The sequence below is a fragment of the Mustela nigripes genome, chromosome 13 (genome assembly GCF_022355385.1).
Source record: "Mustela nigripes isolate SB6536 chromosome 13, MUSNIG.SB6536, whole genome shotgun sequence".
Classification (NCBI taxonomy): Eukaryota; Metazoa; Chordata; class Mammalia; order Carnivora; family Mustelidae; genus Mustela; species Mustela nigripes.
In genome coordinates this window covers 114110823-114129488 of record NC_081569.1, presented here as the reverse complement: position 1 = coordinate 114129488, position 18666 = coordinate 114110823, and the positions used below count along the sequence as shown (strand labels likewise).

Sequence of the window (18666 nt, the reverse complement as noted above, 5' to 3'; positions counted from 1 at the left end):
GTGACAGACAAGAAGAAAAAAACCTGCAGAGGCATCGGTGTCTCCAGGGAAGGTGGTACTTGGAGCACATGACTGGGGGTCAGCTGTAGCTGCAAGATTGCGTCCCCCCAGGCAGCAAGCAGTGTCCACACTGGCTGCACTGGCTGTCCTGGGCAGGTGACATGCAGACAGCAGCAGCAAGAGTTCTGTGGTGGTGGCAGCTTTGTCATCAGCGGGCTTCCTCAGTGTGGCAGCATTCCTGGAAGCTTTACCTCTGGTCAGGTCTAGTTCTCTAGCCCTGCCAATGTCCTTTTACTCTATTAATTCCTTTTCTGCTTAATCAGGTCAGGACCAGCTTTAGCTGCTTGGGAAGAACTAGTGCTGAGCTCCTGAGCCATAGGAGGGAGAAGCGTTCTTTTTTTTTTTTTTTTTTTTTAAGATTTTTTTTTTTTATTTGACAGAGAGAGATCACAAGTAGGCAGAGAGGCAGGCAGAGAGAGAGAGGAAGAAGCAGGGTCCCTGCTGAGCAGAGAGCCCGATGCGGGACTCGATCCCAGGACCCTGAGATCATGACCTGAGCCAAAGGCAGCGGCTTAACCCACTGAGCCACCCAGGCGCCCCACCTGGAAGCGTTCTTAAGGAAACTGTTCCCAAGGAGCTGGGCGGAATGAGCCCAAGTGGCTCCTGGGAAATGTTCAATGTCTTTACTGGAACAAACAAGTTTCTTCAGGGGTGAAGAGAAACCAATCTTTGCCGGTTCCCTCTACACACGGGACACCTGACCCAACCTTAAATAATGGCTGAGGCATGCTTCCCTCAACTAAGCAGCCCAGATCATACCAAGTGAGCCCTGGGAGAAGCCGTTTCTGCTTCAATTGTGTTCTCTGCCCTCGCTGGTGAGAGTGCTGAAGGCCAAGCAGGTTCTTCTGAGGAAGACAAACAAGCTGGTGACAATTCAGTGCCTTGGACCCAGTAGGGGCTGGTGTTGCTCAATCTTAACCAGGAACTGGGTGAGACCAGTCAAGGGCAGATGCTCAGCCCCAGAGCTGATGTTCTAAGAAGCTTGTTTACATCCTATCCATTTCGTTGAATTTTTGAAACAGTCTCAGTGAGGTCCTGAATTTTTGAAACAGTCTCAGTGAGGTCCTGAATTTTTGAAACAGTCTCAGTGAGGTCCGTATTAGTTTTCATTCTCCAGGGGAGTAAAATGAAGTTCAAAAAGTTGTCTATTACTTTTCAAAAAGGTTTTCTACTACTCCCCTAGTCATTTCTGGAGCATGAAACACCCTCAAATACGTGCGGAATGTGGGAAGTGACAGGAATATATATTTTATTTTCTTTTGGCCTTTATTTGTTTCCTCAGCTTTAGTGAGGCATGACTGACGTAAATATTTACATTGTTCAACATGACTTACTACATGCATATTGGGAAATGCTTACCACAATCAAGTTAATGTATTCATCACCTCACATAGTTACCATTTTGTTTGTGTGCCTGTGTGTGGTGAGAACACTTCAGACCTACTCTCAACAAATCTCGAGTATACAATGCAGTATTATTAACTATAGACCTCATGCTGTACACTCAATCTCCAGACCTTACTCATTTTATAACTGAAAGTTTGTACCCTTGGACCAACATTTCCCCATTCTCTGGTTCAATGAATTTGACTTTTTAAGATTCTACACATGAGTGAGTTCAGAGGGCATTTGTCCTTCTGTGTTTGGTTTCATTTCCATTATCATAAGGTCCTCCAAGTTCATCCATGTTATTGCAAATGGCCGAAAGTCCTTATTTTTACAGTTGAATACTATCCCATTGTGCATATATGAACCACATTTTCTTCATTTATTCATCCATCTGTAGACACTGACATGGTTGCCGTATCTTGGCTGTTGTGAATAACACTGCAACGAACATGGGAGTGCGGACATCTCTTCAGGATACTTCCTTTGAATATTATACCCTGAAGTGATATTGTTGGATCACAGGGTAGTTCTATTTTTAATTTTTTAAGCAATCTCCACGCTGTTTTCCATAGTGGCTGTACCAATTTACATTCCTACCAACAGTGCACGAGAGTTCCCTTTCCTCCACCTCTTTGCCAACACTTACTATCTCCTTTTTGACAACAGCTATGCTATGTGTGAAATGATATCTCATCGTGGTTTTGACTTGCATTTTCCTGATTAGTGACGCTGAGCACCTTTTCATGTACCTGTTAGGCATTCGTATATCTTCTTTGGAAAAATATCTATTCAGTTCCTCTGCCCACTCTTTAATTGGATTAAAAATATATATATTGAGTTGTCTTCTTTGGATATTAGCCTCCTATCAGATCACTGATTTACAAATATCTTCTCCCATTCCATAGGCTGCCTTTTCATTTTGTTGCTGGTTTGCTGTGCAGGTTTTTGGTTCGGCAGAGTCCCACATGTTTATTTTTGCTTTTGTTGCTTTTGCTTTAGTTAAATCTTCATTTAGTGATAACACAGTAGTGGTTTGGTCCTCATGAGCCAATACCACCCCTGGATTAGGCATATTCCCTGGTGGATGATACCATATATTTTGTCCCTTAAAATCATCAGAGGGTGTGTTTACATTGCACATAAGTGCCTCGGTTGGCACCTATACCAACAGCCCTACCTTGGTACTCGTATATCTATTCCAGACCTCTGCCCATTTTCTGATCAGGTTATACTGAGTTATGAGTTCCTTGCATATTTTGGATATTAACTCTTATCAGAGATATGGTTTGTAAATATTTTCCCCCATTCCTTAGGTTGTCTTTCCATTCTGATGATTTCCTTGGCTGTATGAAAGAACATACATCACCATGATGTTGCCTTTATCCAGAGCCTGCACGCCCACCTGATAGTCACCATCGTTGCATGAAGCAGGTATTGGCATGGCCACAACACGTGACTAGCCCATGGTAAGACAATGTGTGAATATTGACTGGGGTGCAGGTCACTGATCTTACACTTCAGCTAGAGTGAGCCAGAGTCTTCCTTAACCCACTCCAGTCAGGAATGGGCAGGAAGACATTCTCAGGAAAGGGTGACAAGGGTCTCTCTGCAGTCACATCCTGATCGGGCCTCAAAAGCTCTCAGCAACTGGGACAAGAGCAGATCTTCCCATAGGGCAGCCTCCTCAGCTCCCAGCCCTCTTTGTCCCGACCCCAGTCTCAGGCAGGTGGGCCAGGCTGGTGCCAAGTGAAGGACCCAGGAGTGTGCCTATTTTGAGTTCCCTAGGCTGCCCTGGCACTGATGTCAGGCTGCTAGCTAGATCCTGCCCAAGCATCCCTATGGGGCCAAGAAGCTGAAGAGGCGGAAGAGATCTGGGCTCCAGGCCAGGCCCTCCTGCAGCATCAGATCTCATGGAAACTTTTCCCCTCCGCCCACCCTAATTCCATCATTGGGGCTCCAGTCCTGGATTCCACAAGGTATGGCACTAATTCAGCAGGAACCGCACCACCATCCCTCGGGTTATCTCCGCTTGGTTCCTGTGGAACTCTGCCCCTCCTCCCATTCTAGTACGGTCTGTCTGCCTCCTTTGGCGCTCTCTGTGTTTGCATCCCTTCCAGATGGTGAGATCCCTGAGGACAGACAGAGTCTAGGGCCTGTAATAGATACTCAAGAAACACTTACTGAATCCATTAGTGTTACTTGGCCCCATTCAGGGCCTGCAATTTCTTATTTGTTTGCACAATAAAATGGAGCATGACACCCCCCAACCTCCACCCCCCAGGGCCTCAATAAAAAAAAAGGGGGGGGGGGGTTCCTGGTGTGGTGGGAAATGTAGGAGAAAACAATCTGTGGAGATGGCAGACTTGTTGCCTGCTTTTAGTGTTAAGAGGGGTTTAAATCCAGCTCTGCCATCAGTTGTGTGAACTGAGGACAATCACCGGGCGTCTCTGGGCCTCAGGGTTCTCTCAGCCCCACTGGGTCGCATTCCTTCCTCCCAACCTGTTGTCTGGGCTCTCCCTCAACTCTTGCCCCCAAGCTGTCCCAGCCACGCCAGGTCTGATATTCTGAGAAGCCACCAAGCCTTCACAGCTCCTCAGTCCAGAGTGCTTTTCTTCTCATCTCCCCCAAATCCCAACTGCAAGATTCAGCTCGGATGACTCATCTTTTGTGAAGCCACACCCGCCTCCTCTTCTGAGGTTTAGAAGACCACCTACCTCTTTTTATTGAATTGTATATTCCACTTTGACTGCATTTTCCTTTTTAAAATTTATTTTTTTAATATTCTAAGTAAAAATTTATTGACTTTCTAAGAATCCTTACACATTGTACACTGCTTCGAATTTATCACAGGAATTAGTTCTCCAAAATGTTAGTCACAACTGGATTGAAAGAGTGTTTGGGAAATGTGGCAACTTTTAAAAAAATTTTTATTTTATTATTATTTTTCTAGTAACATATAATGTATTATTTGTTTCAGGGGTGCAGATCTATGAATCCTCAGTCTTATGCAAGTCACAGCACTCACTACAGCACATACCCCCCTCCACCAGCCACCCTAGCCCTCCTACCTCCCTCCCCTTCAGCAACCCTGTTTGTTTCCTGAGATTAAGAATCTCCTATGACTTATCTCCCTCTTTGGCTTCATCTTCATTTTTCCCTCCTTTCCCCTATGATCCTCTGCCTTGTTTCTCAAATTCCTCGTATCAGTGAGATCATATGATATTCTCTGACTGACTTATTTCTCTTAGCATAATACCCTCTAGTTCCATTCATGTCGATGCAAATGGCAGGATTTCATTTTTTGGTGGCTGCATAGTATTCCATGGTATATATATACCACATCTTCTTTATCCATTCATCTGTTGATGGACATCTAGGCTCTTTCCATAGTTTGGCTCTTGTGGACATTGCTGCTGTAAACATTGGGGTGCAGGTGCCCCTTTGGATCACTACATTTGTATCTTTGGGTAAATACCCAGGAGTGTTGGTGCGTAGGGTAGCTCTGTTTCTGATTTTTTGAGGAACGTCCATACTGTTTTCCAGAGTGGCTGCACCAGCTTGCATTCCCATGACTGCATTTTCTAAGGCCAAGCATGGGTCCCAGACTCCTTTGCCTGCACAGGGCTTGGCAGCCCCCCAAAGGAACCCAAGAGGGAGGGGGAGTGGGGTAAGGGCACCACATGCATGTTCAAAGCCAGGAGACCAAGTGAAGGGGCTCAGGAAATCAAAGGAGAGTATGTGCCGGCACAGACCAATGGCCCTGGGTCCCGGCAGTCCCATGTTTGAGATGGCCTGAGCTGGCAGATTCTTGCACTACATGAAATAGTTCTGTTCTCATCAGCTGGGTCAACCTCTGGCCAGGCTTCTGCCCTCTCTCCGCCTGGAGACAGCTCACACCCAAGGTTGCCAATGTCGAAGTGTTTCTGGGAGGGGCCCAAGGACTTACTGCTTTCACGCCTGCCAGTGGCTTTGGGGCACTAACATGGTCCCCGTGGCATCCAAGGCCATTGCTGTGGGGAGCACACTGCTTAGGAACCCTGAAGGTATCCAGTGCTCCCCCTTGTGGGTGATGTGTGGATTAAAAGGTATACATTCCTTTGGCTTCTAAGAGCAAGTACATTTCACTGGGGGAGAGGGATGTGTTCAGTCTGGCTGAACAGGCTCAAAGCCATTTCTTGTTACAATCCCACACACTCTCCCAGGACCTCTGAGGAAGAGCCAAGGGGCTGGTTTTTCATCTGGAACAAAATTAACTATTCTTTGGATCAGGTGCCAAGGGCTCCACCTGTACTTGATTAAAGACCTTGGGCTTCATATATCAAAGACCTCGCAGGTTAATGTATCAAAAAGGGGCCCCGCCAACTGTCAGCATCGTGCAACCCTTGGAATGCTTTCTCCAGGTCCAGTAGCAGACGTTCTTTTCTGGTTTCTCCAAATACCAAGCAGGGCGAGGTCATGGGCAGAAGAGAATGGGGGCGCGGGGGAGGATCTGCTCTCGTTCCTGCCCTTCCTGCCCCCATCTCCACCTTCACACGGGGCCTGGACAGCTGGAAGAGGTGGAGGGTGGAGACTCCAGTCAGACAGTGACCACAGAGGGCCATGTTCCACGACACGTGCCCTTGGGTAAATCGGAGTGCGGGGTGGCAGAGGTCTTTCGGAGAGGGAGAACCAAAGGACGGAAGGAAGACTGAGCTTCCACCTGGCCCTCTGTACAAACTGTAACTAACACAGATGTTCGCCAGTGGGATGGAGGGGTGTCTCTGGGCCCCAGCCAGGAAGTGGGGGAGACAAGTAGGGATGAGGAAGGAAAAAAGTCACCAAGCTCCACCCTGAGGGGCCAGAAGAGCCTGTGGAGCACAGGGGTCTCTGGACTACCATATCCATGAATGATCCAAGTGATGACAGAACTCCTGAGGTCAGCCGGGACTACACCTGGGATGGCTGCCAGCAAGGAGGGAATCACAGAGACCCTGGCTAGGCCGTCATCTGTGCAATTTTACATCTGGAAGCACAGACGTCACCTAGGGAATGGACACGTCACATATCACCTGTTGGTACCTCCCCTGTCCTTGAGCCAGTTCATGGCACCTTCTATGCAGAGTCCGTGTGCTCTCTCCTGTGCCACCAGGCCTTTGCCACGGAGGTCCTCCTGCCCCGAGAACCGTTCCGACTGCTCTACGGGCGATTCACGCAGGCCTCCTCTCCCTCTCGATGTCATTCCTGAAGCCTCACTGTGGGTTCCTTGCTCCCATGCGTTCCCCGAGCGCCCTGTGCCTGCCTCCAGGTCCTACTGGCAACTGTGTCTTCTTGTTGAATCCTTCTCAGAATCACAAGGTCTTTATGGACTGGAAATGACCCCTACTCCCTTTTGAACACTCAGCACTTTCAAGTGCCCGGTCTGTTGGAAGGGCTCTGTGTTGAGTTAGTGCTGCCGAATGAAGAGGTAAATGGAGAAGAGGTAGGGCTCAGCTTATATTCCATTCCACCTTCTGGATAAAATAGCATCTGTGTTCTCGTATACTTGACAGCCCTTGAAGTATCTGATGGTGGTTACCAAATTCTGTCCCCCAAGAACATTCCAGATGAAGGCAAACACTCAGTTCCTTCCACATCTCTTCAAATGCTCTGGCTTCTCATCCTGTCTCCACTAGGCTCCCTCCTCTGATGGCTCTCGTATTTGTTAGGCTCCCTCCATAAAGAAGGCAGTCGGAATGGGACAGGTCTTCCCTCACATTCCTACCCAACTTTAGAAACTGGGCAATGGGGAACATTGCAACAGAAATGAGGAGCGGAGCCCAAAATGGGAACCAGATGTTCAGGTCCCTCAGTCAGTCACACAGCACCTTACCAACTTTAGCTGGTTGTGGGTTAGGAACCCAAACCTAGTTAATTTCCCACCTGTACACTCAGCCCTGTGTGCAGACTCGTACCTCAGTGTGAGCGGGGGCAGAGCCAGATGCAGGGGTGGCAGCTGGTTCTGCCGCTGGCTAGAGCCCTGCTACAGATTAGTGCCACTCGGCCTCGGCTTAGAAAGTGTCTCCTCAGGGAACATCAATTCATTCAACTACACCTATTTGTCCAGAACCTAGCTTCCTGGAGCTAATATTTTAGTAGGGAAGGACAAAGTAAGGATATAGATTAGAAAGCAAATTAAAAGGTGACCAGTGCTACTAAAAAAGAAATAACAGGACAAACTAAGGAGCACTGGGGCAAGGGGGGACATATTAGTTTTAAATCGGGTGGTCGGGGCGCCTGGGTGCCTCAGTGGGTTAAGCCGCTGCCTTCACCTCAGGTCATGATCTCAGAGTCCTGGGATCGAGCCCCGCATCGGGCTCTCTGCTCATCGGGGAGCCTGCTTCCTCCTCTCCCTCTGCCTGCCTCTCTGCCTGCTTGTGATCTCTCTCTGTCAAATAAGTAAATAAAATATTTAAAAAAAAATAAATAAATCGGGTGGTCACAGGGTCTTAACTGAAGGAGACTTTAGATCAAGGCTAGAAGGAGGTGAGGGAGCTGGGGAAGGGCATTTTAGACCTAGGGATTGGACACAAGGTACCTTATTTCTGACACTGTAAAAAACTACACTGTAGGATGCTGCCCTAACTTCTAGGCATTAGAAACAAATTTACAAACTGAACTTCTATTAGAATCTCTATTTCTAGGGTCAGGTGTTCACAGCCTCTATATATTCCTACAGCAACTCTGTCCTTGGACTGAACTCACTGTGATGGGGGGTCTGTTGCCTGCTTCTCTTTTCTGAGTATACTACCTCCCTAAATATTTCTTAAAAATGCTGGCAAAGCAAAGTAAAAGTCAATGAGTTAGTATCGTTTGGGACACATGGTATATTGTTTCCTTCATCTCTCTTCCTCCTTTGCATCCCTCCTTCCCTAAAGGATCTGCATATAGTGGGTGCATCTTTCCCCATCCTTGAAAGCTTTTCATTACCTTTTCTGGTGTTCAAATGGGGGTCAAGTCTAGTCGTCAAACAGAGAAGCAAACTGCCAAGAGATTAAGTAATGAGCCACTCACATAAGGTATCCACTAATAAAAATTTAATATCATAAAACAAATCAGAAAACAGCAAAAAAAAAAAAAATTTTTAACCATTCACAATTAACGTGGAAAGAGACAAAATTATAAGGCAGCCATCCATGGAATGATTCATGTTTACAAAGGATCCAGAAAAGGGGACATTTAAAAATCGCTGTTCAGGCTACTGAACCAGGGGAACTGCAGTTTTATCCCATGAGACTTCCAACTTGATAGAAGATGCTATCAGAAAACAAATCAAAGCCAATTTCCTTCCGTTCAGCTGAGCACATCTAGACAGTTCCCAATGGTTGTCTAGTCCTTTCCTATAAGTCACAAATTTCCTTCAAGTCTCCTGGGGTGAATCTGGATGTCTCAGGTACAGGGCAGGGGGTGGGCTCCATCACTGGTTTTAATGTCATAGCATCTTCAACAGTGCTCCTGGGATCATTCTGTTTTGAGTAGAACTTTTCTAATGGAAGGATGGTTCTCTTATAGATCACCTTCCATTGCAGCAGTCTGGGAGAATCTGGTCACTATTCTCATCTCTTAAGAAGCCCAGAGGACCTGTAGGCAAGAACATTTTCTGGTTGGTAGACAGCTCCCCTATTTAGTACCTAGCTACCATGGGTTTGAGGGGCATAACACTCCAATGCTGGTGTGTCTTCCTAGTTCTAATCCTTGAAAAAGAGAAAAACCAGGCAGTGACACTTAGAAGTGGGCTGGTAAAAGACACAATTTCATCGTCTCCTCTACAAAGAACTGACCCCTCAAAATGACCACCTCTGTCCTTTCTCTAATGATTCAAAATACAGGAAACCAGACTGACTCAACTGTTTTGAATAGGGAGATAAAAAGGGGATGGGGGAAGAGAGAACACATAGCCTCTGTAGATGGAACTGTTTCCAATTCTCTACGCTCCAGTGCAGAGCCTTTGCCTAAAGAAATCTGGCAGCAGCGTGCACAGGAAAGCAGCCAGCCCTGGAAGGGCGCTGCTTCGGGAAGTGGGGACTGATAATGCTATCCGCTGGAAAACAAGGGAGGGGAATGGACCAGTAGCATTTTCCAACTTCATTTGCCATTTAAGAGTACATTCGGAATCTGAAGAAATCTGCCCCTACCGAGGAAATGGAGACAAACTGCAATGAAGACAAAGTCTGGTTACGAGGAAGGAGGGCCGTGCCCGTCATTATCAGCTGCATCTCTTTGGTAGCCAGTAATTCCATCTGTAATCACGGCAGCAACCTAAGACTGCCAATGTTTCCAAATGTGTGAGCGCATTAAGGCAACTACATCGAAGGAGGCAGTAAACACGAGAGGAAAACAGAACTGAAATGTGCCAGTAAGTGACCACCACTGCGGCCCCTTCTGGGACACCGGCCAGCATGAGCAAGTTCGTACCCCTGTGAAGAAGGCCTCTGCCACACTGCTCGGTCCCCTGCTGCCTGGAGGTGCCTTTGAGCCCTCTGAGGTTAGTATGGCCATTTCTGCCTGCTGACCAGGAAAGAAATGAGTAGCTCTGGGGGCAGCAGCTTTAAAATCTGGGAAAGCCCACAGCTCCCGAGGGCTGACAGGCCTTAAAAGGTATGCTTGTTAACGTGAGGTCCACAGGGGAAGGCAAATTTGGAGGTTTGATGGTTCAATCTTTGCCAGAGTTCAAGCTCCCCCTGCCCCCCCCCCCCAGCAATATATTTTAGCCAAACTTTTAATGATGGCAAGGCACTGCTCAAAGAGGCTTTGGCCGGCAGAATGAATTTCTCATCATTGCACGCAACAGGATGATAGAAAGTGCTGCTACCCAAATCAAACCAGACACTAAGATGTACTATTTATTTAACAAAGTAAATATGCAGGGAGAATCAAGGCAACCATGACATCTCAGAGGACCAGACGAAGCCCCATGATTCCTGTAAGTCAAGAGTTGTTATGAGGAAAGTCACTCAGACTTTCCAGACTGTACCTTCTGTTGGTTTTGATATCATATGCAATGGTTGCCAGCCACTATACAAAACCATATCCTATGAATGCTACTTTGGTCTACGGCCAGCAGAGGGCTCACAAGCTCTATTTCCATAGCTGCGGACCCAGTGACAAATCTAGGAAGGAAATAAAGAAATTATAGGCATGCTGGCATGTACGTCATATAAAATATCTTACGAACTCCTAAACCCACTGCCCTGAAGAAAATAGCCTTGGTTCCCTCTTTATATAATGTGTTTTGAAATGGTATAGAAAATCAAAATAAATTAACATAGTATTATACACTTAGTTGATAACACAAAGTTTACAGGGATTTTGGCAAATATGGAAAAACCATCCCAGTTGGTTAAACACTTTTACTATCTCAACTGTTTAAATGACCAGAATATTAGTGATTGTGTCATCTCATATATGTAGAAGTGATATTTTAAGGACTTAACGAAGTTGCATTTGACACAAAGGTAACTTCATTGAAGGGAATGAAGAACAGAAACAATGTTATCTTCATCAACACAGTTCAAGAAGTGGTTGTCCTGATGAGAATTCAATTCACACAGATAACTAACGGTGCCACCCTCAGTAAGCAGCAAATTATAGACAGGGAGGAGGGGCGTGTAAGAGGAGTCCAGAGAAAAGCATGGAGAAGATGAAGAGACAACAGACATGATTTCAATAAGCTTTAAATCAAGAGGCAAACATTTCCCACTTGTCATACGGTCTTGACTTTCTTCACTGCTACAGGTGCTTATGTGATGTTGACCTAGCGCTCCCCAAGGGACACCAAGTATTTTGCCATAGGGACTGCTAGTGTGCTAAGATAAATATATAAAAAGAAAAAAAGAGAAAACATAGGTCTTGGTAATCTTACTTTTGAAAAGATTACGATAAAGATGTCAGTTACTATCCAAATTCACTTAAAATTAACATCCTTTCATTTCAAAAGACACTTTGGGACCTGGCTGTTCTGGAAGAAAGGCCTGAGTGGGCCTGAACCTACCAGAACTTGGCTCCTCTGCACGGGAGGCAGGAATTCTGCAAAGGAGACCTTGAGAGGAAATTCTTGTTACCTCCTTCAATGCTAGCTCATCTCTGTGGCTCCAGGATGGGACAGCAGTCTCTCTTTAAAGAGGCAGGTGCAAAAGGAGGTAAGTCTCTCCAGACATCCTCTTTTCAATGGATAGCTCTTGAGTAAAAAGTCAGCTTTTCATGTGCCTTGCTGTCATTTTCCTGACTCCTGCCCCAAATAAACTACAATTCTCTTTAGCATCTAAGACAGTGGGCATTATAACCTTTACTAAGGTATGTGGCAGAGATGCTAAAGCACCGGTCTCACACAGCGACAACCATGTTCAAAATCAATGGACAAAGTAAGTGGCAGAGCCTCTAAATGAAGAAAGAGATTTAGCTTAATTATGGAACACTGTACTTTCATAATTACTGTTTAATTGTGAGTATGAAGTTGTCCACTTTTCCTTAAAATGAAATTCCATCTTCCCTGAGAATAGGGTTAAGAGAAACATCAAAACTCAAAACGCCAAGGGCCCTTTAAAAAAACAACACAACGGAATGTCTGTGTCCAGTCGCAGCGTGTTGTTTCTACTCTAAAAGCTTTCCATTGCTCCAGGTTTTAATCTCACCTCCCTCTGGACTCTAGGAATTTGGGCGGAGATGGGCAAGGTGAGACAAGAGACCGAGGGAGTGAGCAGCTGTCCCGTGCTGGCTGTCCTCCCAGGACGGCAAACAGCGGAGGCGGAATCCGACGTTTAATGCTGGTGCCCTACTGACAGGATGAGGGGGATGAGGCAACCCAGGACCAGGGCGGCCACCTCCAGGCGGCTGAGGCCCCTCCCGCCAGTGGGGTCGGATTTGTGGCTGTGCCCCATTCCGCCCACCTCAGGGAGGACATGTACTGTGGCAACATAAAGAAATGTCCCAGCAGAGAAAAGCATGGCCACTCCAGTGGCATTGACCTCTGAAAGGGCTTCTTTACTGCTCTGTGAATTAAGAGAGAGAGAGAAAGAAGAAAAATTAAAACCAGTAAAATTCAGGGTCAGAAGAAAGTCCTGATTAAAAAAACACCACCACTCAGTAACACAACTGGTGCGATATGGGAACACTGGGGAAAACTAGATATGAGAGCAATTTTGTTATTGATGAGAAACTTCCAAATTTAAGACTATTGATGACGTACACAACTGCTTTTTATAAGTTTTATAAACTGCTGTTTATTGCCACAAACACAGCTGCTTTTTCAAACAAATTTCAAGTCTGGTTGAACAGGTCTAGCGTGTATTATTCTTACAATGGAACCAACGGCATTATTAATGCAGGTGTTCAATTTCACACATTCATTCATTTATTCTACTAACAGTTAACGAACATCCCTATACACCAGGCTCTAGGATGGTGCTTGAGATATAGTGGTAATGCAGATGCAGTACCTGCCCTCACAGAGGCTGGAAACAGCTTATAAGCTAATCCTGACACAATGATTTTCAATTTTTTCTATTACAAAAGTGGACCTATGGACTATGACAGTTAATTAAATTTTTTTTTAAGATTTAAAAAATTTATTTATTTGACAGACGGAGATCACAAGCAGGCAGAGAGGCAGACAGAGAGAGGAGGAAGCAGGCTCCCTGCTGAGCAGAGAGCCCGATGCGGGGCTCGATCCCAGGACTCTGAGATCATGACCCGAGCTGAAGGCAGTGGCTTAACCCACTGAGCCATCCAGGCGCCCCAGTTAATTAAATTTTTAAGAAGAGAATACACCATATCTTAACATGTAACCCCATGCCTCCAGAATTATACCTTCCTGTCAGAAGTTCTATGATAAACAGGGTAATACTTAAAAAGGAACTATACATTGCTTGTTGAATGAAAGGAGAAAAGCATCGGGGCGCCTGGGTGGCTCAGTGGGTTAAAGCCTCTGCCTTCAGCTCAGGTCATGATCCCAGGGTCCTGGGATCGAGCCCCGCATTGGGCTCCCTGCTCAGCAGGGAGCCTACCTCCTCCTCTCTCTCTGCCTGCCTCTCTGCCTACTTGTAATCTCTGTCAAATAAATAAATAAAAATCTTAAAAAAAAAAAAAAAAGAAGAAGAAGAAAAGCATCTTCAAATGATCAGAGGGGGTTTTTACAACACCTCATTTGTTAGCAATCCAAATCAATGAACCTGATGAACGGGAACTTAATCGTGTTTTAACGACCTCATTTCTCGTATTTTTATTTTTAATACAAGTTTTACTTTATCAACTACGAATGGAATAACAGTCAGAGCCAATGACCATCAGAGAGAGTATGGGGGAAAGCAATTCCTATGAACTAGCCCTGAGTCAGCTTGGTTCTAAAATTTTCCTCCTGTGGCAGATCAGTTGACACTGAAGTACCACAGGGAGGGCTGTTAAGACCTGCAGCCCCACACGTGGCTCAGTCATTAAGTGTCTGTCTTCAACTTGGGTCATGATCCCACCCGGGATCGAGCCCTGAAAAGGGCTCCCTGCTCGGCAGGAGACCTGGTTCTCCCTCTCCTGCTCCCCCTGCTTGTGTTCCCTCTCTCACTGTCTCTCTCTGCCAAATAAATAAATAAATAAATAGAATCTTAAAAAAAAAAAAAAAGACTACAGCCCCAGGGGACAGAATTGGAAGGCAGGGAAAGGTCCACCTTGAACATCAGGGAAGAATGCCCAGGCTCAGAACTGACAAAGAACACATGTTACTTGAGGTCTGATGTTATGTTCAGTGTAATGATAAAGAACTGGATATTTAGTATTTGATGACTGAGAATATAGACTTCTCTGCTCATCCCCTATTCTCCTCAAAACTGCCGTTTGCTTGTTCCTCACTCTTCATGCACCTGCTTAAACATTAAATTTGTACTGTTGTGACTTATTATATACCTGTCAAACAAAATTAGTGTGTTTGGTTAGGCTTCAGTTAAGCTATTTTAAAGATCATATATCTGGGGACGCTTCGGTGGCTCAGTCAGTTAAGTGTGTGCCTTCAGCTCAGATCATGATCCCAGGGTCCTGGGATTGAGTCTCACACTGGGCTCCTTGCTCAGCAGTGAGTCTGCTTCTCCCTCTGCCTGCTGATCCCCCGCTTGTGTTCTCTCTCTCTCTGACAAATAAATAAAATCTTTAAAAAAGGGACGCCTGGGTGGCTCAGTTGGTTAAGCAGCTGCCTTCGGCTCAGGTCATGATCCTGGCGTCCTGGGATTGAGTCCCACATCGGGCTCCTTGCTCAGCAGGGAGCCTGCTTCTCCCTCTGCCTCTGCCTGCCATTCTGTCTGCCTGTGCTCTCTCTCTCTCTGATAAATAAATAAAATCTTAAAAAAAAGAAATCTTTAAAAAATAAAAAATAAATAAAGATAAAAAAAAATAAGGATCATATATCTGTGCAAATGTTTCCAGAACTGATGGGGAAGAAATTTTCAAAATAAATGAATAGGAAAAATGCTCTAAATTTACGAAGAGAATGCCATGGAATTAAGATGTTTACTTTGTACTGGCTTTTATCTTAATTTCATCTTTAGTTTGAATGGGTAACTTAATTGCATAATTCAACATAGAAGACCACAGGTTCTGGTAAATCACAAAAGAATTAGACACTTGTCTAGATAAGCGAGGAATGAGTCAGACTTACCTTACTTAGTCCTAAGTATGTCACCATGGACATAACTGGTGCTGCCAGTGCAAAGACAAGTAAGTGTTTTCTGATTCGATTCCGTTCTAGGCCAGCATGCATTAAGAAGGAAACCAGCCCAAAAGCAGCTGGTGCCTAGAAAAGAAAAAGCATTCCTAATTACTCTTAAAGTATGGATCACTTCTATATTACAAAGCATGTGTCATTTGACTGAATTCTCACCAAAAAAACAAAAATAAAAAAACAACCAGGCATGGTAGTAAGACTGAGTTCTGCCTTTTAGGAATTAATGTTCTAAGCTAAGAAAATATCCTGCGTCTGTGTGTGTGTGTGTATGTGTGTGTTTCAGCAAGAAAAGAGTACAAGAAAACAAAAACATTTATGAAGAAAAAATTACTTTAAAATATAAAAATCTCGGGATGCCTGGGTGGCTCAGCGGGTTAAGCCTCGGCCTTCGGCTCAGGACATGATCTCAGGGTCCTGGGATCAAGCCCTGCATCGGCTCTCTGCTCGGTGCTGCTCCCCCCACTTCTGCCTGCCTCTCTGCCTACTTGTGATCCCTCTCTCTCTCTCTCACTCTCTGTCAAATATATAAATAAATAAAATCTTAAAAAAAATAAAATGTAGAGATCTATAGAGAATTTAAGAGTTTGTGTACATGACAGAAACGCCGGCTGTGTTCACACAAAAGCCTATACATGCTTGTACTGCTACAGTTTTAATTGCCAAAAAACTGGAAACAACCCAAGTGTCCATCAGCAGGTGACTAGATGAACAACTGTGGTACATCCGCACCAGGGACTACTGCTGGGTGATAAAGGATCAGCGAATGATACTCAGATATCACGGACAGACCCCAGAGACGCTGGAGCCGCATCAGTAAGGTTACAGAGAGTAATGGAAACAGTGTGATACTGTAACAAGGAAAGACAGAACAGGATTGGAAAGCACAGGACAGAACCTCTTAGTCTATGAACAGGTTGATATTATGAGTGAAAGAAGCCAGTCTCAAAAGAGTATGTACTAGATGATTCCAATCATATGACATTCTCAAAAAGAGCCGAGGGGTGGTTTCCATAGGTTGGGGGTGGTGGGAGGAGGTTTTGGGGTAATGTAGCTGTTCTATGTCCTGACTGTGGTTACACAGATCCATATAAGTGTTAAAATTGGTAGACTAACTGATTTACCACTGATAATTTAACAAAATAAAATTAAAATCTGTTTAAAAAAAAAAGTTTGTGTACATGACCATAAAAAAAGTCCCTTCAAGTGAGTTTAAGAGTAACAAAAAACCCTAGCTATGAACAGAGCCCGTCAATTATCTCAAATGAATGGCAATTATGAAAACAACTAAAAAACCTTCCCGTTCCAAAAAAATACCAATGACCAAGAGAAATTTTAATTATGAATATATTCAATATCAAATCTTCCACTAAAATTCCGCTTACCTTATGTAGCATTATTGCCACAAACACAATTAATTGGACGCTAGTCTGTGAAGTAGAGGCTGCTGCTCCTAAGGCCACTCCATCCGCTAAATTTGGAAAAAAATAAAATGTAAAACAGTATAAAAACAACAACAGTATAGTAGTATCATGTGTGGGCTTTAGAGTCAGGTAGAGCTGTGTGACTCTGGGAAGGTTCCTTAACTTTTCTGAACCTTAGCCTTCTCATCTCTAAAATGGGCTCAAGGAAGTATGTATTCTTGGGATTTCCATGAGGGTTAAATGAGATAACATACGTAAACAGCATAGTACCTGGCCCCAAGTATGCAATATGTCAGCTGTTAAAACAGAAATTGCAGAGATTGCAAAGTAAGCATCTCTGCATCTTGTAGATGAAAAAAACAAAAAACAAAATACTCCAACTCCACATAGGTGACTTATGCTCAAGAAGTAAATATTGGCTGAATGGGTGAACTTCTGTCAGATAAGCATGTTACACTAGAAAGGTCCAGGTGACAGTGTGTCCTCTTCCACACGCCTTGTCGGTCATAGATACCTACTGCTGGGACTGGTCTTCAGTTATGACTCTAAGGCATGCCCAGTCAGCGATCCCGCACCATCTGCACTCTACAGCCCACCCCTGCCTCAATAGGCACTTCGGGTTTATACTGAGAAACAGGGCTCCTCAGTACCAAAATGTCAAGGCTCTTTTCCAGATGAGGCTCTAGCGCAGAAGTCAGCACATTTTTTCTTAAAGGGCCAGAGACAAAATATTTCAGGCTTTGCAAGCCATCTGCTCCCTTGCAGTCACTACCCATTCTGCCATCACTTTGCAAAGGCAGTCACAGATAATATGTAAACAAGTGGGCATCACTGTGTTCCAAAAAACTTTATTTATAGGCACTAGAATTTGAATTGTGTGTAATTCTCATGTGCCACAAAATATTTTCCTCCATTAAAAAAATATAAAAACTGTTCTTGGCTTGCAAATCCCCGACACTGAGTCCTCCTGGCCCAGTGCTTGTGTGGGAGGACTCCATGAAGTAACCCTCCCCCCAAAGGCCAGCCCAAGGGCAGTTCATGTGGATGGTCCCTGCGATGTACACACTAAGCCTCCCAGGCCAGGACATAAGAGAAAGGGTCTCACCACCACCCAACCCTACCTACCTGCAGCATGGACAACCAGACCCAGGGTGGTGGTGATTTTGGAATTGCTGGGCCTTGCTGTTTCTGGATCTGAAGTACAAATAAACAAGTCAGCCACGAAGCAATGTGAAACAGAAAGTGTCAGAACAAATGACCTGGAGGTAATATTCTTTGAAAGCTTTTCAAGTTTTGATTGTATTTTCCCTATGACTGTCTTTTCTCTTTGGCTTCAAACACTTGGAAGCTTCCCCTGTCCTGAAAGAGGCGGGGCAGGAAGGGACACTTTATTAGTCCCAGCCTTCCCTGAACAGACAATATGGGACCCCCAACTGCCTCAACTGCCTCACACCTCTTAACCCTCCAGCTCTCCCTGGAAAGTGTTCGGTGGCCTCTTGGTGTGTCTCCATAGACTATCTCGTCATTGCCTACCTACCCCTCTCCCCCAGCCGCCTGCAACTTTATCTTCATTCCAGTACCAAAATGTCTGTCATGTTTGCCCTTCTCTATTTTATTGCCACTGTCCTAACCTGAATCTGCAGCCACCTGAACGTCAATGAGCAACAGGTTCCCAGCTGGTCTCCCCCTGTTCTCGTTTCTCCCTCATCTAACTCATCTTCCACATCCTTGTTGGATTCGACTCTGAATCACCCCACTCTTCTGAAATGCCAGTTATCTGCTGCTTTTAAGATTCAGTCCACACTGGGTGCCTAATCTCTTTATTAGCTGGTATCATCAGATTCCTCACTACTCAGTCCAGTTACACCAGTTTCTTTAACACCTTCTAACAAAACCTTCTCATTGTCCTTCCCCCCAAATCTCTCTTCCTTAATTCTGGGCATGAACTTAAACTTCTCAGTTCATCAATCTGAAACCTAGCCACTGTTCAAAGTCTAATTCTAGGACCACTTCCCTCAAGAAAGAATCAAAGATTATTTCCAGGTCAAAAGGTTCCCCTTGCCTAGAAACCAAGAGCTC

The 18666-nt window shown here is 45.0% G+C and overlaps 1 protein-coding gene across 1 annotated transcript in view; it reads right to left on the bottom strand.

Moving 5' to 3' along the window:
• Positions 1–8486: 8486 nt before the first annotated feature.
• SLC39A9 (solute carrier family 39 member 9) overlaps positions 8487–18666 on the bottom strand; it is a 61349-nt gene continuing 51169 nt past the window's right edge. The window contains exons 4-7 of the mRNA XM_059373474.1: positions 17713–17781; positions 16549–16634; positions 15101–15235; positions 8487–12452 (exon numbers count right to left, since the gene is read on the bottom strand). Coding sequence (XP_059229457.1) covers positions 12222–12452; positions 15101–15235; positions 16549–16634; positions 17713–17781 — 521 coding nt within the window. The 3' untranslated portion in view covers positions 8487–12221. The remainder of the gene's footprint in view (positions 12453–15100; positions 15236–16548; positions 16635–17712; positions 17782–18666) is intronic.